We start from the raw sequence: 22,372 nt of genomic DNA on the forward strand, positions 1-22,372 counted from the left end.
GACGTAAATCGGGGCAAAGGCTGCCGGTGCAAGTCGGGGAGGCCCGAGGCAAACATGTCTGTACCAGCCACGTCGGCGAGGACGGTTAAGCGGTAAAGACGACAGTTGTGCAAGAAGCTACTCCTGTCGAGCACCTTGGAGCATTCGATGGTGCATTCAAACAGTAAATACGCAGATGAAGCTTGTTGGAGCTGCTGAAGACCCGAGTGTTTCCGGCGTTACTGGCTCATCACGTGCTGCTCTTGGCGTCAACTCGTCCGGCAGAGTGTGAAGCTCCGCCCTTCGACGTCGGCACGAATCTTCTCTCCTACACACCTCTCCGCTCCCATCATCACCCCCCTCCGTCGCATTTCAAAATGCTCAAAAGGTACTAATTGAGCCGGTCTCCGATGCAATTGGTCCCCCGTTGGATGCTAATCTGATGATACAGCCTTGCGAGGTCCTCGCTGAGGGCTTCCTACCGGCCTGCTGTTCGCAGCGCCTTCAGGCCCATCCAGAAGAACTTCGCCCCGGCACTTGCTGCCCGCTTCGCCAGCACCGATGCTGCCCAGGGCGGCAAGATTCACCAGGTCATTGGTGCCGTCGTTGACGGTATGCGAAAAACTTTTCCGTCCGGCCTGCTCCCGTAGCTACGACTGGACGAGCCCGCCATCTCCATCATCGCTGCTAACGCCCTCATCTAGTCAAGTTCGAGGGCGAGAAGCTCCCTTCCATTCTCAATGCGTTGACGACCGAGAACGGTGGCCAGAAGCTGGTCTTGGAGGTCGCGGTAAGAAAGCTGCACGGACGGCCCTGGGGAGCTCCGAACGGTAGCTAAACTCGGTTACAGCAACACTTGGGTGAGAACGTCGTCAGGTGCATTGCCATGGACGGTCAGTATACCTTTGGAACAGTCGCGTGGAACGGGGGTTGACAACATCCACAGGTACCGAAGGTCTCGTCCGTGGTGCCGCCGCCCTCGACACCGGCGCCCCCATCACGATTCCTGTCGGCCCTGCCACCCTTGGCCGTATCATCAACGTCACTGGTGACCCCATCGACGAGCGTGGTCCCCTCAAGACCGACAAGTTCGCTCCCATCCACGCCGAAGCCCCTTCCTTCAGTGAGCAGTCCACCTCGGCCGAGATTCTCGTTACCGGTATCAAGGTCGTCGACCTGCTCGCTCCCTACGCTCGTGGTGGAAAGATTGGTCTTTTCGGTGGTGCCGGTGTCGGCAAGACTGTCTTCATTCAGGAGCTGATTGTAAGGCTTTCCGGACAAGGAAGGAACTGTTGGGCAGCGGCTGACTTGGGCACAGAACAACATCGCCAAGGCCCACGGTGGTTTCTCTGTCTTCACTGGTGTCGGTGAGCGTACCCGTGAGGGTAACGACCTGTACCACGAAATGCAGGAGACTGGTGTCATCAACCTCGACGGTGAATCCAAGGTCGCCCTGGTGTTCGGTCAGATGAACGAGCCCCCAGGAGCTCGTGCCCGTGTCGCCCTTACCGGTGTATGTGAACCCCCCTCCCTCCGCTCACCACCCCTCACCATAACACCACAACAACACCACAACAACATCATGATCATGAAGGACAATATATTAACGACGCAATGAAACAGCTTACAGTTGCGGAGCACTTCAGGGATGTTGAAGGCCAGGACGTGCTTCTCTTCATTGACAACATCTTCCGTTTCACCCAGGCCGGTTCTGAGGTGTCTGCGCTCCTTGGCCGTATCCCCTCTGCCGTCGGTTACCAGCCCACCCTCGCCGTCGACATGGGTGGTATGCAGGAGCGTATCACCACCACCCAGAAGGGATCCATTACTTCCGTCCAGGCCGTCTACGTGCCCGCTGACGACTTGACTGACCCCGCCCCCGCCACTACCTTCGCTCACTTGGACGCCACGACTGTCTTGTCCCGTGGTATCTCTGAGTTGGGTATCTACCCCGCTGTCGACCCTCTCGACTCCAAGTCTCGTATGCTCGACCCCCGTATTGTCGGCCAGGAGCACTACGACACCGCCACCCGCGTCCAGCAGATTCTCCAGGAGTACAAGTCGCTGCAGGACATCATCGCCATTCTGGGTATGGACGAGCTGTCGGAAGCTGACAAGCTTACCGTCGAGCGTGCCCGTAAGATCCAGAGGTTCCTGTCCCAGCCCTTCACCGTCGCCCAGGTCTTCACTGGTATCGAGGGTCAGCTGGTCGACCTCAAGGAGACCATCAGGTCTTTCAAGGCCATCCTCAGCGGTGAGGGTGACGACCTTCCCGAGGGTAAGTTTCACGAATTTTTGATTTGATATGATGACGCTAACAATGCCTCAGGTGCCTTCTACATGGTTGGTGACCTCGAGTCTGCCCGCGCCAAGGGTGAGAAGATTCTTGCCGACCTCGAGAAGTCCACGTAATCGGGGTCTTTTAGTGGTTGAGTAGGGACAAAGCCCATTTTTGGGGTGTGCAAGTCGACAAGGTTGCCGCACATGCAGACGGAGCCTCGATGTGGGTTAGAATCTCCGAGATGAGGTTAGGTCTGCTTTGGGGGAACCGATTTTTTTTTAGCGAGACCGCCTCACAAATTTTTGTTGTACAGAGAGCAAAAAAGGAGATTCTAAAGCGGATGGGGCATCTGGCACGAAATATGTCTCATGTGCATCCCCCCGGAGGCGTGTAATCTTAAGTGAAAGACTTTTTTCGTGAACAACAGCAGCAGCATGGAAGCAATATGTTTTGTCGTTTGGCCCAAATACTGGCAATTCTCGCCGCAATGTTGAGGACGTGATGTACGCATGCACTGCGTCCCGGGGTGATGGGCTTAGTACTGACAGTGGGCGAAAGAAATGAAACTCCCTGGGTCTAGCTATGGCAGCAAACCACAGCCCGGGCTCATCTGTGATGGCGGATGAGTGCTCCCTAGGTATTACTATGAGAGTAGATGACTGCTCCTCAGGCGTTACTGTAATGACAGGTGACTGCTCCCTGAGCGCAATAGTGGCAGCGAACAATGTCCAACGCTTTCGACACCCACTGAGGCTACGTCATATTGAGTGGAGAACGTGTCCAAGTCGTTATAGCGTTGTCTACTCCGTCATCTCATGTCTGTAAAACAAGTAAAATGCTATCACTCTTCTAAATGAAAGCCAGAGTGGCTGATTGTTTGATTTGTTGGGCCGCTGTAGATATGTCGCCGAGATGTTGGCGTTGGATAGACGGCCTGTCGTCGTGTTTGGGTATTGATGAAGAGAAGGGAGAAGGGGGTGTGTCGTTAAGCAATCACTCAATCACTTCTTCCAATAAGTACTGTTCTTCTATTTCATTTGGATTTGGAGAGCTATACTACCCTAAAGAACAAGACCACCATGGAAAGCCACAGAAAACCACCTTGATGACCCAAGACAGTATGTGAAATATACGGGATAAGCAGGAGCTGTAACGTGGGATGAATGAACTCCGTTTACAAGACTTGCAGTCGGAAAGAAACCAATATATCCTCCTTGCTGACGTGGTATGAGCAAAATGGAAAGAGCATTGCCTCGCCATAGGGAAAAAGGCTGGGGTGATGGCTTGAGACTGGCAACCTCCACGGACGTCGCTAGCCGCCAAGTCTGGCTGTCTTTCCGAGATCATGACTAGCAGCTACGATGACCTCGCTCCACTCAACGAATGGAAGCGTTGCTTTTTCAAAAGATAGCAATCCAACCCCTGCCGAACGCAGAGCAGGGCCGCTCATCCGCCAGGCCGGCAGCAGCAGCCCTACTCGAAAAGCAAGTCGGCGACGCGCCGCAGGGCCGCCTCGTCGTAGCTCTGGGTGCGCACGACGGCCGTGCCCGCGCCCATGGCCGTCACCAGCTCGTCGACCTGCGCCGTGGCTTCCTCGCTCTCGGCGTCGTCGTCGACCAGGACCAGCACCGTCGGCAGCTCGCGCAGGCGCTCGAGCACGACGGCGCCGTCGAGGGTCGGCGCCAGCATCTCGATTGGCGGTTTGGGCGAGTCTGCCTCCAAATCGTCGTCGTCGTCGTGATGATGGTGGCTGTCGGCGACGGCGACGGCTGGATCCATCTTTAGGAGACTCTCCACGGGAGGCAAGCGTCGGCGTTCTTGGGGGTAGTTTGTGAAGATCACTAACACTACTGCGGCGGCGTGCTGCAGGAATGCCAGGTGTGTTGGGGTAAGGCCGTTCTCTGGCACGTAGACGGTATGGCGGACCTCCTGGTGATAGGCGTGCAGCGCGCGGCCCAAAGGCTCAAATGGGTCTGACTTTGAGGGGAACGGAAGATATGGGGTGAAGAGCCATAGATTCTGAAGGGATAGAAGATTTCGGATCCCTGAAAGACAGGCCGGGTCTCGGTTCAAGAAGCGTGCTGTTGCTTGGACTGTTGGGGGAAGCTCCTCTTTTTCGTGCAGAGAGTCCCGGCGAGCTGCTCTGCGGTGGACAAACTTGAGCTCTCCCATGGCGAATATCTTCCGAGACTAGTGTATAGATGTCGAGAGCTGGAGGCACAGATTTGGGACGGCTACCGAAGACGAGAAAAAAACTGACGGCAGATTTGACGAGGTAGGGTATCGAGGAGAGAAAATGACGCTAAAAGGATGACGATTGAACAAAAAATGCGGCTTGCAAAAATCCTCCCAAGGAAGCAAAGTAACTGAACAAAAAGTGTTGATAAACGCGATGCTGAAAACTCAATGATATGCTTTGGCGATGGATCTCTGTGGCTTTCGATATCTTGAGGCGAGACTGGACGAAAAGGTCGACATCTGGGCGACTATTATAGTGGCTCGAGAGGCGTCGTTGGGCAAGTATCGATGACTATGGAAGGAATGAGAGCGATTGGTGACACAGCCATGGCGGTTGTACAACATGCTATGGATAGATGATCGAAAAATACACCAAATAATGGCTCAGGGGGCGGCACAGCCAGTGCGACTCGGCGAGGGACAGGGGGGAGTATGTGTGGGCTTCGTCTCGTCGCTCCCAGGACAGACTGAATGAGCGGGATGAGGTGACGCAGGAGCAGAGTCGAACGGGAAGACGATGCAGCTGGTGGCGGAGGAGCTGGAAATAGGAATAACCATCCAGGTCAAGGCAGAGAGCAATGTCGGCTCGAGGTATTCAATCCGCGTGGACCGGGCGAAGAAGGTCGCACAAGACGTCCAATAATTCGCGGGCGCTGGCGAATTGAAGCTGGCGAGGGCTGAGGCCGGTGCAACGCCGTCAGACGGCGAGTGGAGCATGCGAAGTGACTGATGCAGCAGGATGCCAGCGATGAGCAAAGAGGCAGTCCGCGCCGCGTTGTTCCTGGGCCGCTGTGGGAGTTGGACGACGTCGTTTCGCGCGCTTTGCCTCTTTCGGCCACGCGTCGGCTGGCAACAACATGGGCTTCTGTACGGACCCTCTCGCTCGCTCGCATCCATGCCCACGGCATGCTCCTCCATGCGCTCCACCTCCACGCCGTTGCTCCCTCGCGCCTTCTGCAATGCCTGCACCGACTCATGGTCACTTGATTCCCCTCCTGTCCAACCACCACACTCGAATCCCGCTAAGCATGCCTCCAGACACGAATACCGACGCGAACCGTGCCATTGAGGCCCTCGCTGTAGGTCCGTCGCTTTCGTTCTGTGCCACGCCTGCTCGGGGATTGCCGCTGATCATCTTTCGACCAAAGCCTCCAGGACTGCTGCAAAGCACCGCAAGGACAAGGTCAACACTGTTGTCGACCCAATCTGCAATTATGCGTACCAGAATGGCCTTGATCGCCAACAGCTCAGGGCCATCGTCTACCTCGTCACGCGCAAGACGGAACTCGACCAGTCCACTTGCACCACGCTCATCAAGAACTTGTATCCCCGCCAAAGTGTTTCTCCCCAGGTCGTCATTAGGGTCGTCACCGGTTTTGGTCAAGGCCAAACCAAGCCTTCCATTGCTACCCAGAGCGCCCTGTTGAAATGGCTCATTGCCGTGCTCGACGTGCTAGAAGACCCCTCGGTCCTGTCCAAGCTCTACGGCGTCCTCTTCAACCAGCTGGATGTCATGGGCACCAGAACTCCGTTGTGCCAATTGCTCAGCCTAATCACCAGGCGCAAGCACGTGCGGCCTTTTCGCATCCAGCAGCTTCTCGAAATGGTCCACCTTACAGGACAGGATCCCGCCCTGGTCGGCCTCTTGCACGTCTTCAAGGACTATTATCCCGACATCATCATCGGCAATGCCGCCAAGAGCCGAACATCCCTCCCAGCGCCGTCCCATGACGAGTGGAGACAGCGCCTGCAAGCCATCCAAGAAGCCGACGTGGACAGGGCTGAGCAGCTCCTGACGCAGCCGGGTGGCTTCAAGGTTGTCCGCCGGGGAGCAAAACGAAGTAAGGCGTCCATTGTGCCTGAAGTGCACACGTCTCACGCAGGAGCATCGTCCGTGACGCTCGAGGAGATTGACAATGCCGATGGCCTCGTGAAGAACCTACACAAGATTGAATTGCCGAATCAAGTTTTGGCTGCATTGAAGGACCCTCTGTTTCAAAAGTATTTGATACTGAATCCCTCTGATGCAGCTCTCCGCCGCATTGAACTGTGGTTGGAAAGCTATCTCCGCGAAGTCGTCGACGCGGCGGCGAATAGGACGCCTACCCCACCACACCTGTCTGAGCTGCTCCAAGGACTCCTCACTTTTACGCAAGCCACAAAGGTGCGGATCTCAGATCCATGTGATAATCACTTCTAATGGACGCACAGACGCTTCTGCCAACTGCCCAAGTGTTTCTCGAGACGTACCTCCCCCTGTGGAGCGGAGACCAGGACTCTGACGCAATCCTGGGACTCGTTGCCTATTGTCCAATCCAGAAATTCAAAGGTGGTCATATCCAGCATCAGCAAGGGCTGTAATACTGACTTCCTGCAGCCTTCCGAAAGTCAATTCTCGAACCTGCCGAGCAAGCCGTCATTTCCAAAAGCGGCGCAGACGACGACTACACGCGCATCATCACGCTCTACACGCAGCTTAGCATCAACTGGAACCTCGCGGCCAACAACGGCTCCAATGGCCCAGGCCCTTCCGACGGCGATGCCGCGGCGCAGAACTTTGCCCTCCTCACCTCGCACATTCATGCCTCGATACTCTCCCTCCTCGTGGCCTACCCCCCTCCCCCAACCACCGCCATCACCAGCGCCCTGCACCACTACACGACGCTGGCGTCATTATCCAGCGCGGCGACTCCACTAGCCATCCCACCGTCACACACACTGTACACACTTCTCTTCCAACCCTCCCTCGCCACGCTTTCGTCGACATGTGCGCTTTTAGCAACGTACAAGCGCGCCTTTGAAAGCGGGCAGCACGCGGCGACGCTGCCGCGCGAGACCACAAACGCCTTCAACGGCTACCTCATGGACGTGGCCAATCTGCTCTGGCGCAACCGCGCCCTCACCAGCCACGACCCCAACGCCCTTGCCTGCCTATGCGCCCCACCGCTGGCCGCCTGTCTCAATGCCTACCTCGCAGCGCTACCGCCAGTCCCGAGCACCACACTGCCGCCTGGCAATGCCGCCGGCGGAGCAGCGGACGAGGCCGCAGCGGCGACGGGGACGGGCCCCGAATACGCGCTCGCCGCGCTCTTTGGGCTCCCCTTCAACGCGCTGACGGCAGCCATGGCGCTCGCGGCCTTTCGACGCGTCGAAGACGCCGCAGCTGCCGCAGCTTCAACCGCGACAACGACGATAGCTACGGGTGTCCGCCATCCTCCTGGCCCTGTGACGCAGCGCAGCCTGCATCGCGTGGCCAAGGCTGGCGGGCTGGTCACCGAGCTCAGCTGGAAGGCGTATCGCGTCGAGGTGCTGCGGTGGCTGGTGGCGCGGGGAGCGCGCGGGATGCGCGATTTCATGTTTGTCACTATGAAGGATTTGATGAGGGAGGGATTGCCGGCGGCGGGGTCTGGGGGTGGAGCGTAGGCGTTAGGAAGTGGTAAGGAGATTTTCAGGACTTTGATTGTGGATTGTACTGGTCTTTGTACGGTCTTGTATCGTGTTGCTTTGCCGAGGTACATTCAACAGCTCGATCCATGCCTAGTCAGTTTGATAAACCGTGTTGGATCTTCGTACCAGAACGAGACGTTGTCCGGATCTGGCTACACGCTCAGGTACCGCACCATTACTCCGTAGCACAAGACCAGCTTCACGGTTGCGAATACACAAGTATGATCCCATGTGTGTGTACTATACATACAAACGATTTGGCACGCTTCTTATGTTGACCAACCCTGCCCCTTTCAATCACCAACCATCGGAGAACCAAGACGAAGATTGAAGGTATAAAAATTCGTTTAGGAAGGTATTACAAACCGTGTATATGAATGATATGAACAAATCGCCTGCGCGAATTTCCCTTTTCGTTTCCCATTGCGCCGCGTCTCAGTGACCATGTCATGATTTCCTGTCCCATCTTGGCTTGGCAAAGAAGCCGCTCAACGCCGTCGCCGCGAGGGAGATCCAAATGCCGCGCTGCTATGCTCTGCTCTGCTCTACCTTCTCTGATCGTCCAAAAAAGAGGCCAGCTTTCATCCGCTCCACCACATTAATTTATCGTCACCTTTCCCACTCGGCACCAGGCAAGGGTCCTAGAGCTCCCCAGCAGCAGCGACGGGCCCCGTAGCGGCATTGGCAGCCGAGCCGGCACTGCCAGCGCCGACGACGCTCGACCGGACGGCCTCGGCGGCGGCGGTCGCGGCGGCCTTGACGGCAGCCACGGCGCTGGCGCTGCTAGCCCTGGCGTTCTCGGCCAGGTGGGCGGCGGCCGACGCCGGGTGGTCGCCCGACAGGTAGTACAGGGCGCGGTCGGCCAGGAAGGATATGTGTTCGGGCAGGTAGAGCGAGGCGGCGATTATGATCATGCTGAGGAAGAGGAAGAGGAATGAATCTGTGAGGGCGGGCGTGTTAGCGGTCGGGTCCGATTTAATTCATTCGCACGGTAGCTGAATATTGGGAAGCGGAGAGTGGACGAGGAGAGCTGAGGTCAAGTGGTGCGACGCTGATGTTGTTGCGTCTACGTCGGGTGCAGTGGAATGCGTGTATGAGCATCGGGACCGGGGCAAGCAGTGGTCACACGTACTGAAGATGAACTTTTCGGTGGGCGTTAGCATGTACAGCGAAAAAGTGACCTCGTACTGGTAGCGCTTGCGCTGCAGCCAGCGCAGCACGGCCGTCGGGAAAAGCATCAGGGCAAGGAGTAGGAGGCTGGCTGACGCGGCGATAAAGGCGTATGTGAGGGTTGACGTGTAGTAGTAGACGGTTTCGCTGAGGACGCTGTCGTCGCCCGGCATGTGTCTGCGTGGGTCGGGAGCAGATTCGGCGTGCAAGGCGCAGCGCTGGGGTACGGGTCGAGGTCGATTGAAAGTATATGTCGAGCCCAGGCCGAGTGGTGTTGATAAGACGGATTATTTCGGACGGTGCGGACGCGCGGCTGGGCGGATGCGGCGGAGTGTTTAAGGATTCGGCCGGGTGGTCTAGCAGTCTCTGCGAAGAGCACGTCTGGGACGAAGGAATACGTGTGGGGATAGGCGCGGAGTCGACTGGAGTGTTGAGCAGAGTGGAGCGGCGTGGGTTGTGCGTGCAGTAGGAAAAGGAGCGAATCGAAAGGCGGCGCGCCTGGTCCCTGCCGAGACCCTGCGATCCGCGGCTCGTGCGCTCTCGCGTCTCCCGACAGGCTGATGGCTGCTCTCTCGCCTCGACATCTCAAAACGACTCGCAGCATGGCATCTCTGCTTGCGCGACATGCCGGCCATGTGATGCGAAATAGCCCATGCCTCAAAGCGCCCACTCGAGCCTTGTCCGCTGCCGCAGTGCTTTGCGGCAAGCCTTTGCCGCCGCGCATCCCGATCAACGAAGATGATATTACCGAAAGCTTTCTCAAAGGCTCAGGGCCGGGCGGTCAGAAGATTGTACGCCAAAGCAGGTCATACATTTGAATCATTGTTGACCGTTGGCTCCAGAACAAAACGTCTTCGGCCGTGCAGCTGAAGCACCTTCCCACGGGCATTGTCATCAAGTTTCAGGGCACGCGGTCTCGCGAGCAAAACCGCAAGACTGCACGCAAAATGCTGTCAGAGAGGCTGGAAGAGATGGAGTTGGGGGACCAGAGCCGGACGGCCATCAAGCGCGCCAGCGCTGCAAAGAAAAAGGCAAGCAAGTCGAAGAAGTCGAGGCGCAAGTACCGCGCTTTGGACGAGGCCAAGAAGGCCGCGACTGAGGACGAAGGCGAGGAGGATGGCGACGCTGAAGGGGGCCAAGATGGTGTGCGGGAAGAGCAAGATGACGCAAAAGAGGAGGGGACAAGCAAGTCGTGACGAGCCTCGAGGTTAGTGAGTAAGGATTACGAACATCCCTATCAACCATTTGCTCTACTTGCGGATATTCTCTCGGGCTACCGTCGTCAGGTTGTCCCTTGATCTATGCAAGTCTAGAGAAACACTGGATGGATGTCAGCCCAATGGTACACGAGGGATCGGCCCGGGAAGTCACACATGAGCCCAGCGGCATCACAGCATTGGTGTCGAGATACCGTGCCATGTATCTGCGGGTCCGAGAATGCTTGATGGAGGGGAAACAGGCTCACCCATGACACCAGCGGCAACTTTAAGGGCTCGCAATTTGAAGAATTCAGCCTAGGAAGTTTCTTGCGAAAAAAGCAAAAAAGGTCTTGCTTTCTCAATAGCGGCTTGTTGATGGAGACGGGCCAGCAGTGTCACATTTCCGGCACCATGCACGTCCAGTTGCAGCGTGGAAAGCCCACGGCGCATGCCATCAGATACGAAGGCCCAATCACATGGACATGCTTCTTGAAAGCCCAGGCCCGGGGTATCACAAGCTGGAGTGTGGTGGAACGGGTAAACATGGCGGGATCTGATTGTTTACTGCAAATGAGCAGACGACTTGAGCCAACGCGGGGCAACCAGACGGGATTGGACTTGGGCAGCTTCAAGCGCGGCACGGCATGGATGGTCCCCGTCAACAGTACGCTTCTTACCATTTGGCGTTAGGCCGGCGGGTTGGGCGTGGAAGGGACAAAAGTAGGAGCCGACGCGCAGGTTGTCAAGTGTCAAGCTCTGTCGTTTCATCAGGGAAGTGAAACGCAACCGGTCAAGGCAAGGACAGATGGAAGCAGATGCAATGCGTGGCAACGCAACGGCTACATAGACGGAGACGAGCACCGGTTGCGGAGAGGTGCGTACAGATGCCCGGTTTTTCGGGGGAGGGTCTTCTCGAAGTCGAAGGGCATTATCAGATCAGAAGCGCCTTTGGCCCGCCACCTCCTGGGTGAGCAAGGACTTTTTTCGGGGGGGTGGTGCGGTCGATCCCTGGCGAAAGCATCCAGGTGGCGGGCGGGCGCACGCACCGAGGATGCTCGCAAAAGTGATTCCTGCCCTGCCCTGCCCTGCTCGCTGGCAGAATGGGGTGAAGGTAAGGAGACGGACAGGCGCATGTGGGGGGGCCAAAGTGTTGAAGGCCCCAACAACTTCTTTCGTAACTCGACCTGGGGTCGGTGGCCTGCAGCCCGGCGCCCTGATTGTCGCCGTGCGTGATATGCCGACGGCATCTTTTTGTCCTTGGCTCGACTGGCCGTCTAGCGTCCTGTGAGGTAGGTAGTGCATTATTGCCGTCCTTCTCGCCTTGTCCTGCCCTGCGCCAAAGAGAACTAGGTCGCTAGCAGCGCCGGCGGATAGCCAAGCGTAGCAGCGGACAGCGGAGCGGCACCATCAAGCCAACACACATGTGCCACGCTGGAGAATCGGTACGGTACGGTACGGTACCCCACAGGCAGTCTGTGTGCAGCGCTTTGGCGGTCTGCTGCAGCCACTGTCGACGCGCCGATATCACATTTGCAGACGGTGTGTGCGTCGGCGGCGGCGACGGTGAGAGCTGGGGCTCCGGACGGCGACAAAGTGTGAGAATGTCTGACGGAGCTGAGATCAGGCTCGGGCTCAGGCTGGCTGTGCTGGATACACGACGTGACTGAGTGGCGGCCGTGAGATGGGCTGTTGGACTGCGGCTCGTTCGCGGTTTCGGTGCCGGGGGGTGGTGAGCAGTGGACCCCTGACCTGACCGACCGAGAACGCGCCTCGGCTGCCCTGCGCGACCCGGACCTCTGTCCTTCTAACCCACGGTTCACCAATTTTGCCATATGGCCATGCCAGAATCCGCACTAACGTAGATAATATCCCTCCGTCCGCCCTCGACTGTCTTCAAAACTCTTCCTTCTCTTGACAGGGCCCCTCCTCTGTCCAAGTCCTCTCCTCCACTCCCTCCCTCTCGCGCTCTCCCTTCCTCTCCCTCCAACCTCTCAACAACACCTCTCGCCCAACAAACTTTCCGCCGCAGACCCCCGCCGCCCTCTCTGCTCTGCTGCCACCCCTCCTCAGAGCACACCCGTCTCTCGCATCGCTCTTTCTTTCTTTCTTTCCAATTCCTCGAAACCATGGCCTCCACCACGGCTATGCCTCAGAACCCGGTTCTGAAGCGCAACATCACCAGCTCCACCACCTCGTCCTCGGTGCCCTCCGTGGCCGCTTCTCCCAACGATTCGCCCACCCAGTCTCCTTCGTCGACCTCGCTGTCTTCGCTGGGCTCCATCGACGACGTCAAGAACGCCCGTGGAAAGCTGCTCGACACGTACGGCAACGAGTTCGAGATCCCCGACTACACCATCAAGCAAATCCACGACGCCATCCCCAAGCACTGCTTCGAGCGTTCTGCCATTCGCTCCCTTGGCTACGTTGCCCGGGACTTTGCCGTTCTTGCGTCCATCTTTTACGTCACCTACAAGTTCAACACCCCCGAACATGTTCCCTCGACTGCTCTTCGCGCCGTTTGGTGGGCCGTCTACTCGGTCGTCCAGGGTCTGTTTGCTACCGGCGTCTGGGTCCTCGCCCACGAGTGCGGTCATCAAGCCTTTTCTCCATCCAAGGTTCTGAACGACACGGTTGGCTGGTTCTGCCACTCGCTTCTGCTGGTCCCGTACTTTTCCTGGAAAATCTCCCATGGCAAGCACCACAAGGCGACCGGCCACCTTACTCGCGACATGGTTTTCGTTCCGAAAACTCGCGAAGAGTATGCCTCTCGCATTGGCCGCTTCGTCCACGAGCTGCACGAATTAACCGAGGAGACTCCGATTGCGACCGCCATTCACATGTTCAGCCAGCAGATTGCCGGTTGGCTCATGTACCTCTCCACCAACGTCACTGGCCACAACCAGCACGAGCGTCAGCGCGAGGGCAGGGGCAAGGGCAAGAAGAATGGCCTCTGGACCGGTGTCAACCACTTCAACCCGACGAGCCCCTTGTACGAGGCCAAGGATGAGAAGCTCATTCTTCTGAGCGACGTGGGTCTTGCCATTACCGCTAGCATCCTTTACTGGATTGGTTCGACGTTTGGCTTCACCAACCTCCTGCTCTGGTACATTCTGCCCTATCTCTGGGTCAACCACTGGCTGGGTACGCATTCCACATGCCAAATCTGACGGACCAAAAGCTAATCAGAACAGTTGCCATCACTTACCTCCAGCACACCGACCCCTCGCTGCCCCACTACGAGCCTCACACCTGGAACTTCACTCGCGGTGCTGCTGCAACCATCGACCGCGAGTTCGGCTTCGTTGGCAAGCACATTCTCCACGACATCATCGAGACCCACGTCCTGCACCACTACATCTCCACCATCCCCTTTTACAATGCCCGCGAGGCCAGCGATGCCATCAGGCCCGTCATGGGCAAGCACTACCGCTCCGATACCAAGGACGGTATGATGGGATTTTTCAAGGCCATGTGGAAGAGCGCTCGTTGGTGCCAGTGGGTTGAGCCCAGCGAGGGTGCCCAGGGTGAGGGCCAGGGCGTTCTCTTCTTCCGCAACAGGAACGGTCTCGGTGTTCCGCCAGCAAAGATTGCCGCCCCCACCGAGAAGAAGGGCAACGGCGTCGTCATCGGCAGCGAAAGCGACGTCGACGCATAAGCGCTCATGTCCGAAACGGCTGACCTCATGGATAACGCATCTCTTTTTCTCGCCGGGATTATCTCCGCGTCATTTGCCGTCAAAGAATAGATGAGGTCGTCCGCATTGGAAGTATCTCGACGAAGACGATGTTGAGAGTTGGCATCGTCCTACCCCGCCGGCTTTTCGGCTGCGTCGTCGCTCGTTCTGACACCCCGGACACATGGACCTCCTGACCTAACCCCAGCCTCACCGCCCTCTCGTTGCACCGCCGTACCGCCACCGCTACGAGCTCGGCTACCTTAGTTTGGACCCTTCTCAGCCATCGTCACCATCATCGTCCGTTTTTGCAGTAACACCACCAACACATCCTTCCTATCGATCGTTTCTCGTTGGACATGCCGAATAATGGTGCGTGGAAAACCGAGACAGCAGCACAAAAAAACTTTAGGGATATGGACATGAGGGGTACCGGGAGACGCATTTTAGACATAGAGACAGACTTTACTCGCCACGCTTTTTTCAAGCTTTGTCGGGGTTGTCTTTTTTCTGTTTGCTACAAAAAACAGTAGACGCGTGGAAGATCCACGCACCAAGCAAGAGGAGGAGGTATCAACGTAGGCTCTTTGCCTCGTGGCCTCATCTACAATCGAAACGCTTTTCTTCTTCACTTTGCACTCCCTTGACTGAGACATCGTGTTTCATGCCTTTGAGATGACGGTTGAATCAGTGATGACCCGAAAACCAACTATGTAGCCAAATGAATGGGCCAAAAGTTTGCTGCATTTTCTGATTCCGCCCTCTGGCCACTCTTGTTAATGCCCACTTTCCATTGGTCGGCCACTTGCTGTCCCCTCGCAAGCAAATCTGGAATGTCACCAACCCCTCTCTCCTTACCCTCCTGCGCTGCCACCTCCCACCACTCGCTCTCCATTTTCCGGTAGTAACTCGTCCTTGGTACGTAGCAGCCGAGGCAAACTGGCTGACTGACAGACTGAATGACCGACCAAACGGCATGGAGTATGAGACACTTCGACGAGCCGAGACTAATGCACGCTAGACAAGGCAAGGTAGGTAGGCAGGTATGTAGGCGTGTGGGGATGTTGTTCTCTGTAAGCTGAGTAGCTACCTACAACTACCACGTGGGTACGTACGTTGTTAGTTGCTTTCAAGTTGCAGATGTCGCTTGGGCAGATGGCCAGTCAAGTGTTTGGCATTGTGTTGTTGACGCATCTTGATCTCAGTTGGTACGACCACACGGCGTGCGTGTGTGCGCCAACATGAGTGCGGTAGTATGTCTGATTAGCTCGCAGCGTCATCATCACAATATGGAATATGGACTTTACTCTCCGTCTCAACAAATGCACCACCACACACACTTCCGTAGATAGTACCTCATCACCCGTCGCCACCGGTCCAGTGATCTGCGGCCGCCGTAGCTATCTACTGTACATGTAGCCAGCCACCCAGCTACCTCGCTCTACTGGCCTACTCCTACTACTCCCGTCCGTCCTACCTTACCTTACCCAGAGCGATCCGTGCCACAAGTAACGGGCAGGCAGTTACCTACCCAAAGCAGCTAGCCAGCTGCCCAGCCGCGCGGGCTCCTTGGGACAGGGCACCAGCTGATGCCCTTTCAATTGCCACGACTGAGCCTCGACCACGGCTCCGCCCCCCGCCGCCACCACCACCACTACCACCACCCCGCCCGCGTGCCTGGACTAGTGGATGCAAGCTTGACATGCTGACCGACTACTGCACGTAAGTACGTACGTGCTTTGCCCACCTGTTCGTCGCCACCGCGCTGCTTGCTGTCTGTTGTTGGTGCGATTGCTCCTGCCTGGAGGAGGCGAGGTAAGCCAGATAGACGGGGGCGACGGGCAGATTCCTGACCACCTACTCGTGGAGCCCGGGCACTTGCGGATGGTTAACTTCAATGACATCATTCGCATCTCACTTGGCTGGACAACAGACAACAATGGATTGAAAGTCAGAAGTTTCGTCTCGTTTTCCATGGGGTTTCCCCAAAACATCCGACCGCGTGTCATTGTGTTCTCCGTGCAACTTCTAGCCCTCGATATTACCAGTGACAGGCCAAACATACGTACAGTGCCCTGCTCTGACCTGCCCACCGTGACGTCCTCTGCCGTGCGCTGCCGTGCATGCCGTGTGGCCGTGTTCTGTCTTTTCTCTCCCTCTTTCCCCTTTCTAGCCAGATGTCCGCGTGTATTTCCCATGATGAAAATGAAAGAAGGGGATGAGGGGAGAGGTATGGAGCATAGTGGAGCGGAGTGGAGTGGAGAGGAGAGTAGAAGGGCGCAGGGAATGGCCAAAGACATGTCTCTTTTGGAATCCACTGCGAAGGGGAGTAGACAGGGAAAGGGATAGATTGAGAGCGTGTAGTTTGCCTTCAGTCCGTGACGCGCCTAGATGGGCTTTTCTTCCTCATCTCGTTCTTCATTTTCCTCGTCCTGTTCCCTTTTGACGGCTCACTTTCTTGTTTTCGCGCGTAAAATGGCGTCGCTTCGAGTACAAATTCTTCTTGTTTGATATCGATGACAAGTTTTTGGCTTTTGACTGTCCGATCTCCGCAGAGACTGGAGATGAAAATGCTGGGTCCAACAAACGCCTGAAATATGCAGAATTCGTGGGTGTTGACCTTTTCCTTTTTTCGTTTTTGATTGTGGATAGGAACGGAGACGCTTCTTTGCTTCCCCGTCTCCCTTACTCCTCGCCCCAATTCAGCTTGAAGCGGCCCTCGGCGATCTTGTATTCCTTCAAGCATTGAATGACCTCTTCAGAATCCAGAGCCTCGACCATGATGCCGGCGTTGGTAGGGGCTATAAAGCCACTGCTGACGGCGTTCTTGACCCACGTAATGAGGCCGTCCCAGTAGCCGTCGACATTGAAGACGACGATGCCGCGATTGTGAATGCCAAGCTGGTTCCAAGTTATGACCTCCATGAGCTCTTCGGCGGTCCCGAATCCTCCGCTGAGGGCGACAAAGCCGCCGCCAGGTCCGCCGCGGATCACTTCTTGTGCCATCATCTGCTTGCGGGTGTGCATGTCCTTGACGACGGTGGTGCGGCCGTACAGCTGCTCATTGATGACGTTGCGGGGTCCCGACGCGGACGGCGGCAGGCCATTGTCGAGAGCCTCCTGCTCGGCCTGCTTGGAGGCTTCCTCGTAGTTTTGCTCCAGCTTGACCAGCGCCGCTGGGATGATGCCGTGCACGGCTGAGGGCCCGGACAGCGATACCAGGGTCCGGGCGACCTCGCCCATCAGGCCGACGGTGCCGCCGCCGTACACAAGCCGCATGTCGTTTTTGTGGAGGGCATGGGCGAGTGCGCGGGCCGCTGCCATGTGCTTCGGGGAAGTGCCGCTACTGGCGCCGCAAAAGACGCAGACGACGGGGCGCGGATCTGTCGGCGTATTCGTCACGGACGAGGCGGCAGCTGCGCTTGACATGGCGGCGGAGAAGGTCATGGTGGGCGAGGAGGAAGAGGGCGTCGTCGAGAGGTGGCGGCGGCGTCTTTTTGAAAGATGGGCAGTGACAGAAGGATCGTGATGTTGAGTCAGGACGTCAAGTTGCGGGAGAATACGGTGCACCTGAGGGCGGGTGGAAGCAGAGAATCATCCATCGGGGGCAACTCCATGGTATATATACGGAAGCCAAGTACAGAGGACAAGTCAGTTGATCTGTTGACGTGCGCAAGCTTGCTCAATCGTCGGATCCGCCCCGCTGCCCGACGCTGGCCGGTCCCGCCTCCGCCCCAGCCAGCCCCAACCCAGCTCTGCTCTGCTGTGCCTCCGTCTCTTGAACTCTTCACCTTGCAAGTCAACCTCTCGAGCACCCTCGAGACGACCAAGGCACCCCTCTCCACCATGCCCGAACAAAGGCGCGAGGAGCAGAGCCAGCAGAGCGTACAGTGTGCCCCAATCCGAAGTCCCCGACTCTTCTAACAGTCCTCGCAGTTCCTGCGCACAGCCGCTCAGAGCGTCGGCATCTTCCTGCTGATGCAGTTTGCGGCTAAACAAATCTTCGGCATCGGTTCAGGCTCTTCGGATCAGGGCGCCTCTGTCCCCGGTTCAAACGTCGCAATCCCAGACTTCAAATCGAGGCCCGCCGGCCTCAACCCGGACGCCCATTACAGCGCAATTCCCAATGCCATTGCGCCAATATGGCAGCCGGGCACGCCGCTCGACATCAACATTTACGTGTCGCCCTCCATGGTCATGCCCTCTCTCAAGTCAATGCCCAAGGACTCGCTCGTTGTAGACGAAAAGGCGTTCGAATACGGTGACTGGAAAGACCAGCGTGAAATTGATACCACGATCCAGGTTCCCAAGGAGGCGCAGGCTGGTGGTCCCATCTGGGCGCATTTCTTCATCGCGCAGTCGGGAAAGCAGATGGACCCCGCCGCGCCCGACTATGACTCCTCCTTAGCATACAACTTTGCACGTCCGCTGACCCAGCAGCTGCCTAAGCGCAAGCAAAAGAAGGCGAGGAACCTGCTGGCGGACAAAAACGACGTGTTGGAAGAACCCGAGCCCGAGTCCCAGGGCTTGCAGGTCGCCAATTACTATCATCCAAACCACACCTTTTCTTTCATTCCTGACGCGGGCGTGCAAAAATTCCCCTCGCTCCACCCAGGATTGCGCCAGTTCTTCCAACTCGAGGCATCTGGCGCCCGGGACGTTACGGGCCAGAACGGCTGGTACTATCCCATCCTGTTTGTCAACACGTTTTGGCAGCTCAAGGACCACATGATGGAGCTCAACTCCACTGTCAAGGAGGTCCCGCTGCGTATCACGCTCAACCAGCAGTCGTTTTGGAAATTCAGCATCATTGCCAGCATCGACACCAATGTCAAGTCGAACGGCATCAACGCCGCTGCTAATCCTGGCCAAATGTCCATGAGCGGAGACGGCGCCGAATTTGAAGAGGTCAAGCGCATCATTCTCGACAGCAACGTGTACTTGCTAGCGACCACTGGTGTCGTGTCTGTCCTCCACATGATCTTCGAAATGCTTGCGTTCAAGAGTGACGTCTCTCACTGGCGCAACAAGAAAGACAACGTAGGCACCTCTGTCCGCACCATCATCGCCAATGTCTTCATGCAGACTGTCATTTTCTTGTACCTCATGGACAACAATGAAAACACGTCCTGGATGATTCTCTTTGGGCAAGGCACAGGCATCCTCATTGAGGCCTGGAAAGTCACCAAAACGGCCGACATTCGCATTCGACAGGCCCCTGAAGGCTCCTTGATCCCCTACAGAATCACCTTTGAGGACAAGCATCAGCTGTCTGAGACGGAGAAGGAGACGCAAGAGTATGACCGCATCGCTTTCAAGTACCTTTACGTGATAGCGGTGCCGCTACTACTGGCGTATGCCGGCTACTCGCTCATCTATGAGACGCACAAGTCGTGGTACAGCTTCACCATCGCCACGCTGGTCGGCAGCGTCTATGCCTACGGCTTCTTGATGATGGTGCCGTCGCTGTACATCAACTACCGCCTCAAGAGCGTGGCACACATGCCGCGCAAGGCCATGACGTACAAGTTCCTCAACACCTTCATCGACGACCTGTTTGCCTTTACCATCAAGATGCCCACCTTGCACCGTCTCGCTACCTTGCGCGACGACGTCATATTCTTCGTCTACCTGTACCAGTGCTGGGTCTACCGCGTCGACTATTCGCGTGTCAACGAGTTCGGTCAGGGTGGCGAAGACGAGGTTGACGAGAAGAAGGATGCTGACACGTCTGCCGGTGCTCTGACAGAGGGCGAGAAGACGAAGACGGATGGCGAGGCGAAGACGACAGGTGCGGCGAAGGAGGGCAAGGCGAAGAAGAGAAAGTGAGGGGTTGGTCAGTGTTGTTGGGCGTCGATGTGTATATGGATTGAAGAAGGAAAAGTTCTTGTTGATTATCTAGGATGGTCTTGCTTCTCTATGTCCGCTAAAGACATGATGAGTGGAACCTTCGTAGGTTGAGTAGATGTGTCAGTAAGGAATGGATGTGGATCGACAGGAACTATGTGGAAGTTTATGTGATGTTAAATGAAGCATGTTTGTGCTTAGGTTTAACTTCCAAAGCTTACCCTACAGCACGATAGATAAAGTGATCCTCTGTGTTGGAATACGAAAACAAGTCATCGACGATGGGATGAGTATTTTGAGTAAATCGAGGCAGTTGCTTCCCGGCCACCACATCCCTGCAGTGCGAAGTTACGGCGTTCGACGCGCACCATTCCCACATCCACCATCCCACCTCGCCGGCCATCTATCGGACTTCACCCACCTCAGCCACGGCCTTCACCTCACCAAACCAACCAGCCCATCATGCGTCTAACACCACGCAGCAGCGGAAGCTCCCGCAGCTGTTCTCACAGCTTGCTCACCGCCGCGACCGCCGCCGCGCTGCTCTCGTCCTCCGCCGTCGTCTCCGCCGCCAACATCACGCTCAGCATCGGCACCGCACACGCCGCAGTTCCCTCTCTCCTCGGCGCCTCGACGCACGCGACGCTGCACTCGGCGGGCCCCGCGTTGTCGGCGCCGCTGCGCCGCGACAACTCGTTTGCGTTCGACGACGTGGCGCCGGGCAGCTACCTGCTCAGCGTGCACAGCCGCGACTACGCTTTCGAGAACTTGAGGGTCGACGTTGCGATCGAGGGCGCCGAGGCTGGGCAGGAGGAGGTTGTCCGCGCGTGGCAGACGTTCCGCGGCAACGAGTGGGACAATCGCGGCGAGAAGCGCGGAGAGGGTCGCGGCGGCAGGGCGACCCTCGAGGTGCGCGTGCTGGGTGGGAAGGAGTACTATATCCAGAGAGGTGGATGTGAGTGTTTGCCTGCCGTTGCGTTTACATCCTCCACGACTGCCCGCTTTTGGTCTCACGGAGATGTGGTTGACTAAATGCTGATTATGTGACACGCAGTCTCGCCACTCTCTTTCCTCAAGAATCCCATGATTCTCATGGGTCTCTTCTCTCTTGGTCTCATAGTCGGCATGCCGTACCTGATGGACAACAGTAAGCCGCCACTCCCTTTCCTACAGCCCAGCCCATAAAGGCCACCCGCTCACCAACCTCCTACAGTGGACGAAGAAACCCGCGCCGAATTCGAGGAAATGCAAAAGAAGAGCCCCCTCGCCTCCGCCGGCAATCCTGCCGCCCAGCTGCAAAACTTCGACCTGGCATCCTTCTTGGCCGGCAAGACCAACGATGGCGGTCAACAGCAAAGTGCAGGGGAGACTCGAGGGGAGAAAAGCGGCGGCGGTGGTTCGAGGAAGAGAGGTTGATGGGAACGAGACAAAAAGAGGAGGAGGAGATCCTGGATGAGGGGCCGCTGTATCAGTGGTAAACTGATCGAGTGCGTCAGGGTAGACGGGTAGGGCTTGGTTGGCTACGAGCCACAAAAAGTAGAGCGGAAGCAGGACTTTGAAGTTGCTTCAACTTTCTCAGAGGAGACAAAATGATGAAGACACGAGCAACCCACGTCACGTCAATGTCGTCTTGTCGTCAGTTGTCACGAAGACAATTAACGGAGCACGAAAGTTCGTCGCAACTTTGAACTTTTTTCGCCTCCTAGCTGCCATCGTACCACATTACATACATGTACCTGACCCGTCCCCCAGAGGAGAGAAAGCCACAACGAAAGGAACACATGAAAAAGGACAATCAAGAAGAACTTTTAATCAAAAGACCAACATGATAGTAGTCTGCCAGCCCAACGCTATGATCGTCCGGTGTCCCACCGCATTGATGCCAGAGAATGCCGCCGAGACGCAAAATGAGTAGAAAAAAGTGCCGCCCTGTCGCTTTTGGTGTTGTTTTTAGAGAAATGAAAGATCCTCCGAGTGTCTGCCTTCCCCTCCACTTTCGCATCCTCTGCGTTTCTGGTACGCCTCATCGAGTTATCTTTCCACCTCCAACATAGGCGACTTCTTTGGTTGAGTTGCGAATGTGTGTATGTACTGAGCTGGCTGCGTGCATCTTGAGTGCGCCAGCCGTAGTCCCCCACCGAGGCTTTGCTTGTGCCGCGACAACTTTTACGTGAATGTTGAGAGAGAAATCAAAGAAAGAGTGCAGTCCCCCCTGATTGAACGAGAACTTTTGCGCCAAAGACAGCTTGTTACTCAAGTCTTTCCCTTTCAGCGTACATGATGGATGCACTTTCAGCCGCCTCGCAAGTGTTTGTTTTCTACGAAGTGGGAAAGAGAAAAGAGAGCGCAGAGGATCCAGGGGATGGAAAGGGGTTTGCTTGATCCACGTTGACAGGACATTGGCGAGCAGACTGAATGAAGAGAGTAAAAAGGACAAAGAGACAGAAAGACAAGGGGATGTACAACGCCCGGAAGGGTATCACAGTGTGTAGCAAGGAAAAAGCAAGACTGGAAAGGATGGAACAAAATCAATGTCCG

The 22,372-nt window shown here is 56.6% G+C and overlaps 9 protein-coding genes across 9 annotated transcripts; 6 read left to right on the plus strand and 3 right to left on the minus strand.

The window, feature by feature from the left end:
* Positions 1–356: 356 nt before the first annotated feature.
* Positions 357–2,884, plus strand: J3D65DRAFT_700731 (P-loop containing nucleoside triphosphate hydrolase protein; the record flags this gene model as incomplete). The annotated part of the gene is made up of 8 exons (XM_066804084.1): positions 357–367; positions 431–591; positions 684–769; positions 830–872; positions 926–1,242; positions 1,298–1,492; positions 1,603–2,257; positions 2,309–2,884. The coding sequence occupies 8 exons, from the start codon at positions 357–359 to the stop codon at positions 2,389–2,391; spliced, it is 1,551 nt and encodes a 516-aa protein (XP_066653133.1). The 3' UTR covers positions 2,392–2,884.
* A 361-nt stretch (positions 2,885–3,245) lies between these two features.
* J3D65DRAFT_471784 (uncharacterized protein) lies at positions 3,246–4,631 on the minus strand. Its single transcript, XM_066796510.1, has 3 exons — positions 4,022–4,631; positions 3,681–3,758; positions 3,246–3,558 (listed from the first exon to the last, which is right to left on the minus strand). The coding sequence occupies exons 1-3, from the start codon at positions 4,430–4,432 to the stop codon at positions 3,322–3,324; spliced, it is 726 nt and encodes a 241-aa protein (XP_066653134.1). The 5' UTR covers positions 4,433–4,631; the 3' UTR covers positions 3,246–3,321.
* A 565-nt stretch (positions 4,632–5,196) lies between these two features.
* Positions 5,197–8,278, plus strand: J3D65DRAFT_632412 (Mis6-domain-containing protein). The gene is made up of 5 exons (XM_066801017.1): positions 5,197–5,476; positions 5,537–5,581; positions 5,647–6,662; positions 6,710–6,827; positions 6,876–8,278. The coding sequence occupies exons 1-5, from the start codon at positions 5,356–5,358 to the stop codon at positions 7,919–7,921; spliced, it is 2,346 nt and encodes a 781-aa protein (XP_066653135.1). The 5' UTR covers positions 5,197–5,355; the 3' UTR covers positions 7,922–8,278.
* A 308-nt stretch (positions 8,279–8,586) lies between these two features.
* On the minus strand, positions 8,587–9,288 carry J3D65DRAFT_669790 (uncharacterized protein; the record flags this gene model as incomplete). Its single annotated transcript, XM_066803229.1, has 2 exons — positions 8,587–8,885; positions 9,078–9,288. The coding sequence occupies 2 exons, from the start codon at positions 9,286–9,288 to the stop codon at positions 8,587–8,589; spliced, it is 510 nt and encodes a 169-aa protein (XP_066653136.1).
* Positions 9,289–9,518: 230 nt separating this feature from the next.
* On the plus strand, positions 9,519–10,500 carry J3D65DRAFT_471751 (peptidyl-tRNA hydrolase). The gene is made up of 2 exons (XM_066796508.1): positions 9,519–9,906; positions 9,958–10,500. Exons 1-2 carry the CDS (start codon positions 9,676–9,678, stop codon positions 10,309–10,311), a joined length of 585 nt encoding a protein of 194 aa, XP_066653137.1. The 5' UTR covers positions 9,519–9,675; the 3' UTR covers positions 10,312–10,500.
* A 1,793-nt stretch (positions 10,501–12,293) lies between these two features.
* Positions 12,294–14,158, plus strand: J3D65DRAFT_471755 (fatty acid desaturase-domain-containing protein). The gene is made up of 2 exons (XM_066796509.1): positions 12,294–13,455; positions 13,506–14,158. The coding sequence occupies exons 1-2, from the start codon at positions 12,441–12,443 to the stop codon at positions 13,967–13,969; spliced, it is 1,479 nt and encodes a 492-aa protein (XP_066653138.1). The 5' UTR covers positions 12,294–12,440; the 3' UTR covers positions 13,970–14,158.
* A 2,514-nt stretch (positions 14,159–16,672) lies between these two features.
* On the minus strand, positions 16,673–17,416 carry J3D65DRAFT_557443 (uncharacterized protein; the record flags this gene model as incomplete). Its single annotated transcript, XM_066797310.1, has 1 exon — positions 16,673–17,416. The coding sequence occupies one exon, from the start codon at positions 17,414–17,416 to the stop codon at positions 16,673–16,675; it is 744 nt and encodes a 247-aa protein (XP_066653139.1).
* Positions 17,417–17,765: 349 nt separating this feature from the next.
* On the plus strand, positions 17,766–20,106 carry J3D65DRAFT_632432 (CLPTM1 domain protein). The gene is made up of 2 exons (XM_066801018.1): positions 17,766–17,872; positions 17,924–20,106. The coding sequence occupies exons 1-2, from the start codon at positions 17,834–17,836 to the stop codon at positions 19,814–19,816; spliced, it is 1,932 nt and encodes a 643-aa protein (XP_066653140.1). The 5' UTR covers positions 17,766–17,833; the 3' UTR covers positions 19,817–20,106.
* Positions 20,107–20,148: 42 nt separating this feature from the next.
* Positions 20,149–21,653, plus strand: J3D65DRAFT_632433 (uncharacterized protein). Its single transcript, XM_066801019.1, has 3 exons — positions 20,149–20,789; positions 20,889–20,981; positions 21,048–21,653. Exons 1-3 carry the CDS (start codon positions 20,297–20,299, stop codon positions 21,248–21,250), a joined length of 789 nt encoding a protein of 262 aa, XP_066653141.1. The 5' UTR covers positions 20,149–20,296; the 3' UTR covers positions 21,251–21,653.
* The last annotated feature ends 719 nt before the right edge of the window (positions 21,654–22,372 follow it).

The sequence above is a fragment of the Phyllosticta citribraziliensis genome, assembly GCF_038025025.1.
Source record: "Phyllosticta citribraziliensis strain CPC 17464 chromosome Unknown J3D65scaffold_9, whole genome shotgun sequence".
Taxonomy (NCBI): domain Eukaryota; kingdom Fungi; phylum Ascomycota; class Dothideomycetes; order Botryosphaeriales; family Phyllostictaceae; genus Phyllosticta; species Phyllosticta citribraziliensis.

What these genes read in the sequence shown, in the direction of transcription:
- J3D65DRAFT_471751 (XM_066796508.1), top strand. Translation starts at nt 9,676, where the DNA reads ATGGCTGCTCTCTCGCCTCGACATCTCAAAACGACTCGCAGCATGGCA. An exon ending in GGCCGGGCGGTCAGAAGATT is followed by an intron (nt 9,907 to 9,957) that starts GTACGCCAAAGC and finishes CGTTGGCTCCAG; the next exon opens with AACAAAACGTCTTCGGCCGT.
- J3D65DRAFT_632433 (XM_066801019.1), top strand. Translation starts at nt 20,297, where the DNA reads ATGCGTCTAACACCACGCAGCAGCGGAAGCTCCCGCAGCTGTTCTCAC. An exon ending in CTATATCCAGAGAGGTGGAT is followed by an intron (nt 20,790 to 20,888) that starts GTGAGTGTTTGC and finishes TGTGACACGCAG; the next exon opens with TCTCGCCACTCTCTTTCCTC. An exon ending in GCCGTACCTGATGGACAACA is followed by an intron (nt 20,982 to 21,047) that starts GTAAGCCGCCAC and finishes AACCTCCTACAG; the next exon opens with TGGACGAAGAAACCCGCGCC.
- J3D65DRAFT_471784 (XM_066796510.1), bottom strand. Translation starts at nt 4,432, where the DNA reads ATGGGAGAGCTCAAGTTTGTCCACCGCAGAGCAGCTCGCCGGGACTCT. An exon ending in AGATGGATCCAGCCGTCGCC is followed by an intron (nt 3,759 to 4,021) that starts GTCGCCGACAGC and finishes GGCCCTGCGGCG; the next exon opens with CGTCGCCGACTTGCTTTTCG. An exon ending in CTGCTCTGCGTTCGGCAGGG is followed by an intron (nt 3,559 to 3,680) that starts GTTGGATTGCTA and finishes ACGTCCGTGGAG; the next exon opens with GTTGCCAGTCTCAAGCCATC.
- J3D65DRAFT_632412 (XM_066801017.1), top strand. Translation starts at nt 5,356, where the DNA reads ATGGGCTTCTGTACGGACCCTCTCGCTCGCTCGCATCCATGCCCACGG. An exon ending in AATGCCTGCACCGACTCATG is followed by an intron (nt 5,477 to 5,536) that starts GTCACTTGATTC and finishes GCATGCCTCCAG; the next exon opens with ACACGAATACCGACGCGAAC. An exon ending in TCCAATCCAGAAATTCAAAG is followed by an intron (nt 6,828 to 6,875) that starts GTGGTCATATCC and finishes GACTTCCTGCAG; the next exon opens with CCTTCCGAAAGTCAATTCTC.
- J3D65DRAFT_632432 (XM_066801018.1), top strand. Translation starts at nt 17,834, where the DNA reads ATGCCCGAACAAAGGCGCGAGGAGCAGAGCCAGCAGAGC. An exon ending in AGGAGCAGAGCCAGCAGAGC is followed by an intron (nt 17,873 to 17,923) that starts GTACAGTGTGCC and finishes CAGTCCTCGCAG; the next exon opens with TTCCTGCGCACAGCCGCTCA.
- J3D65DRAFT_471755 (XM_066796509.1), top strand. Translation starts at nt 12,441, where the DNA reads ATGGCCTCCACCACGGCTATGCCTCAGAACCCGGTTCTGAAGCGCAAC. An exon ending in CTGGGTCAACCACTGGCTGG is followed by an intron (nt 13,456 to 13,505) that starts GTACGCATTCCA and finishes TAATCAGAACAG; the next exon opens with TTGCCATCACTTACCTCCAG.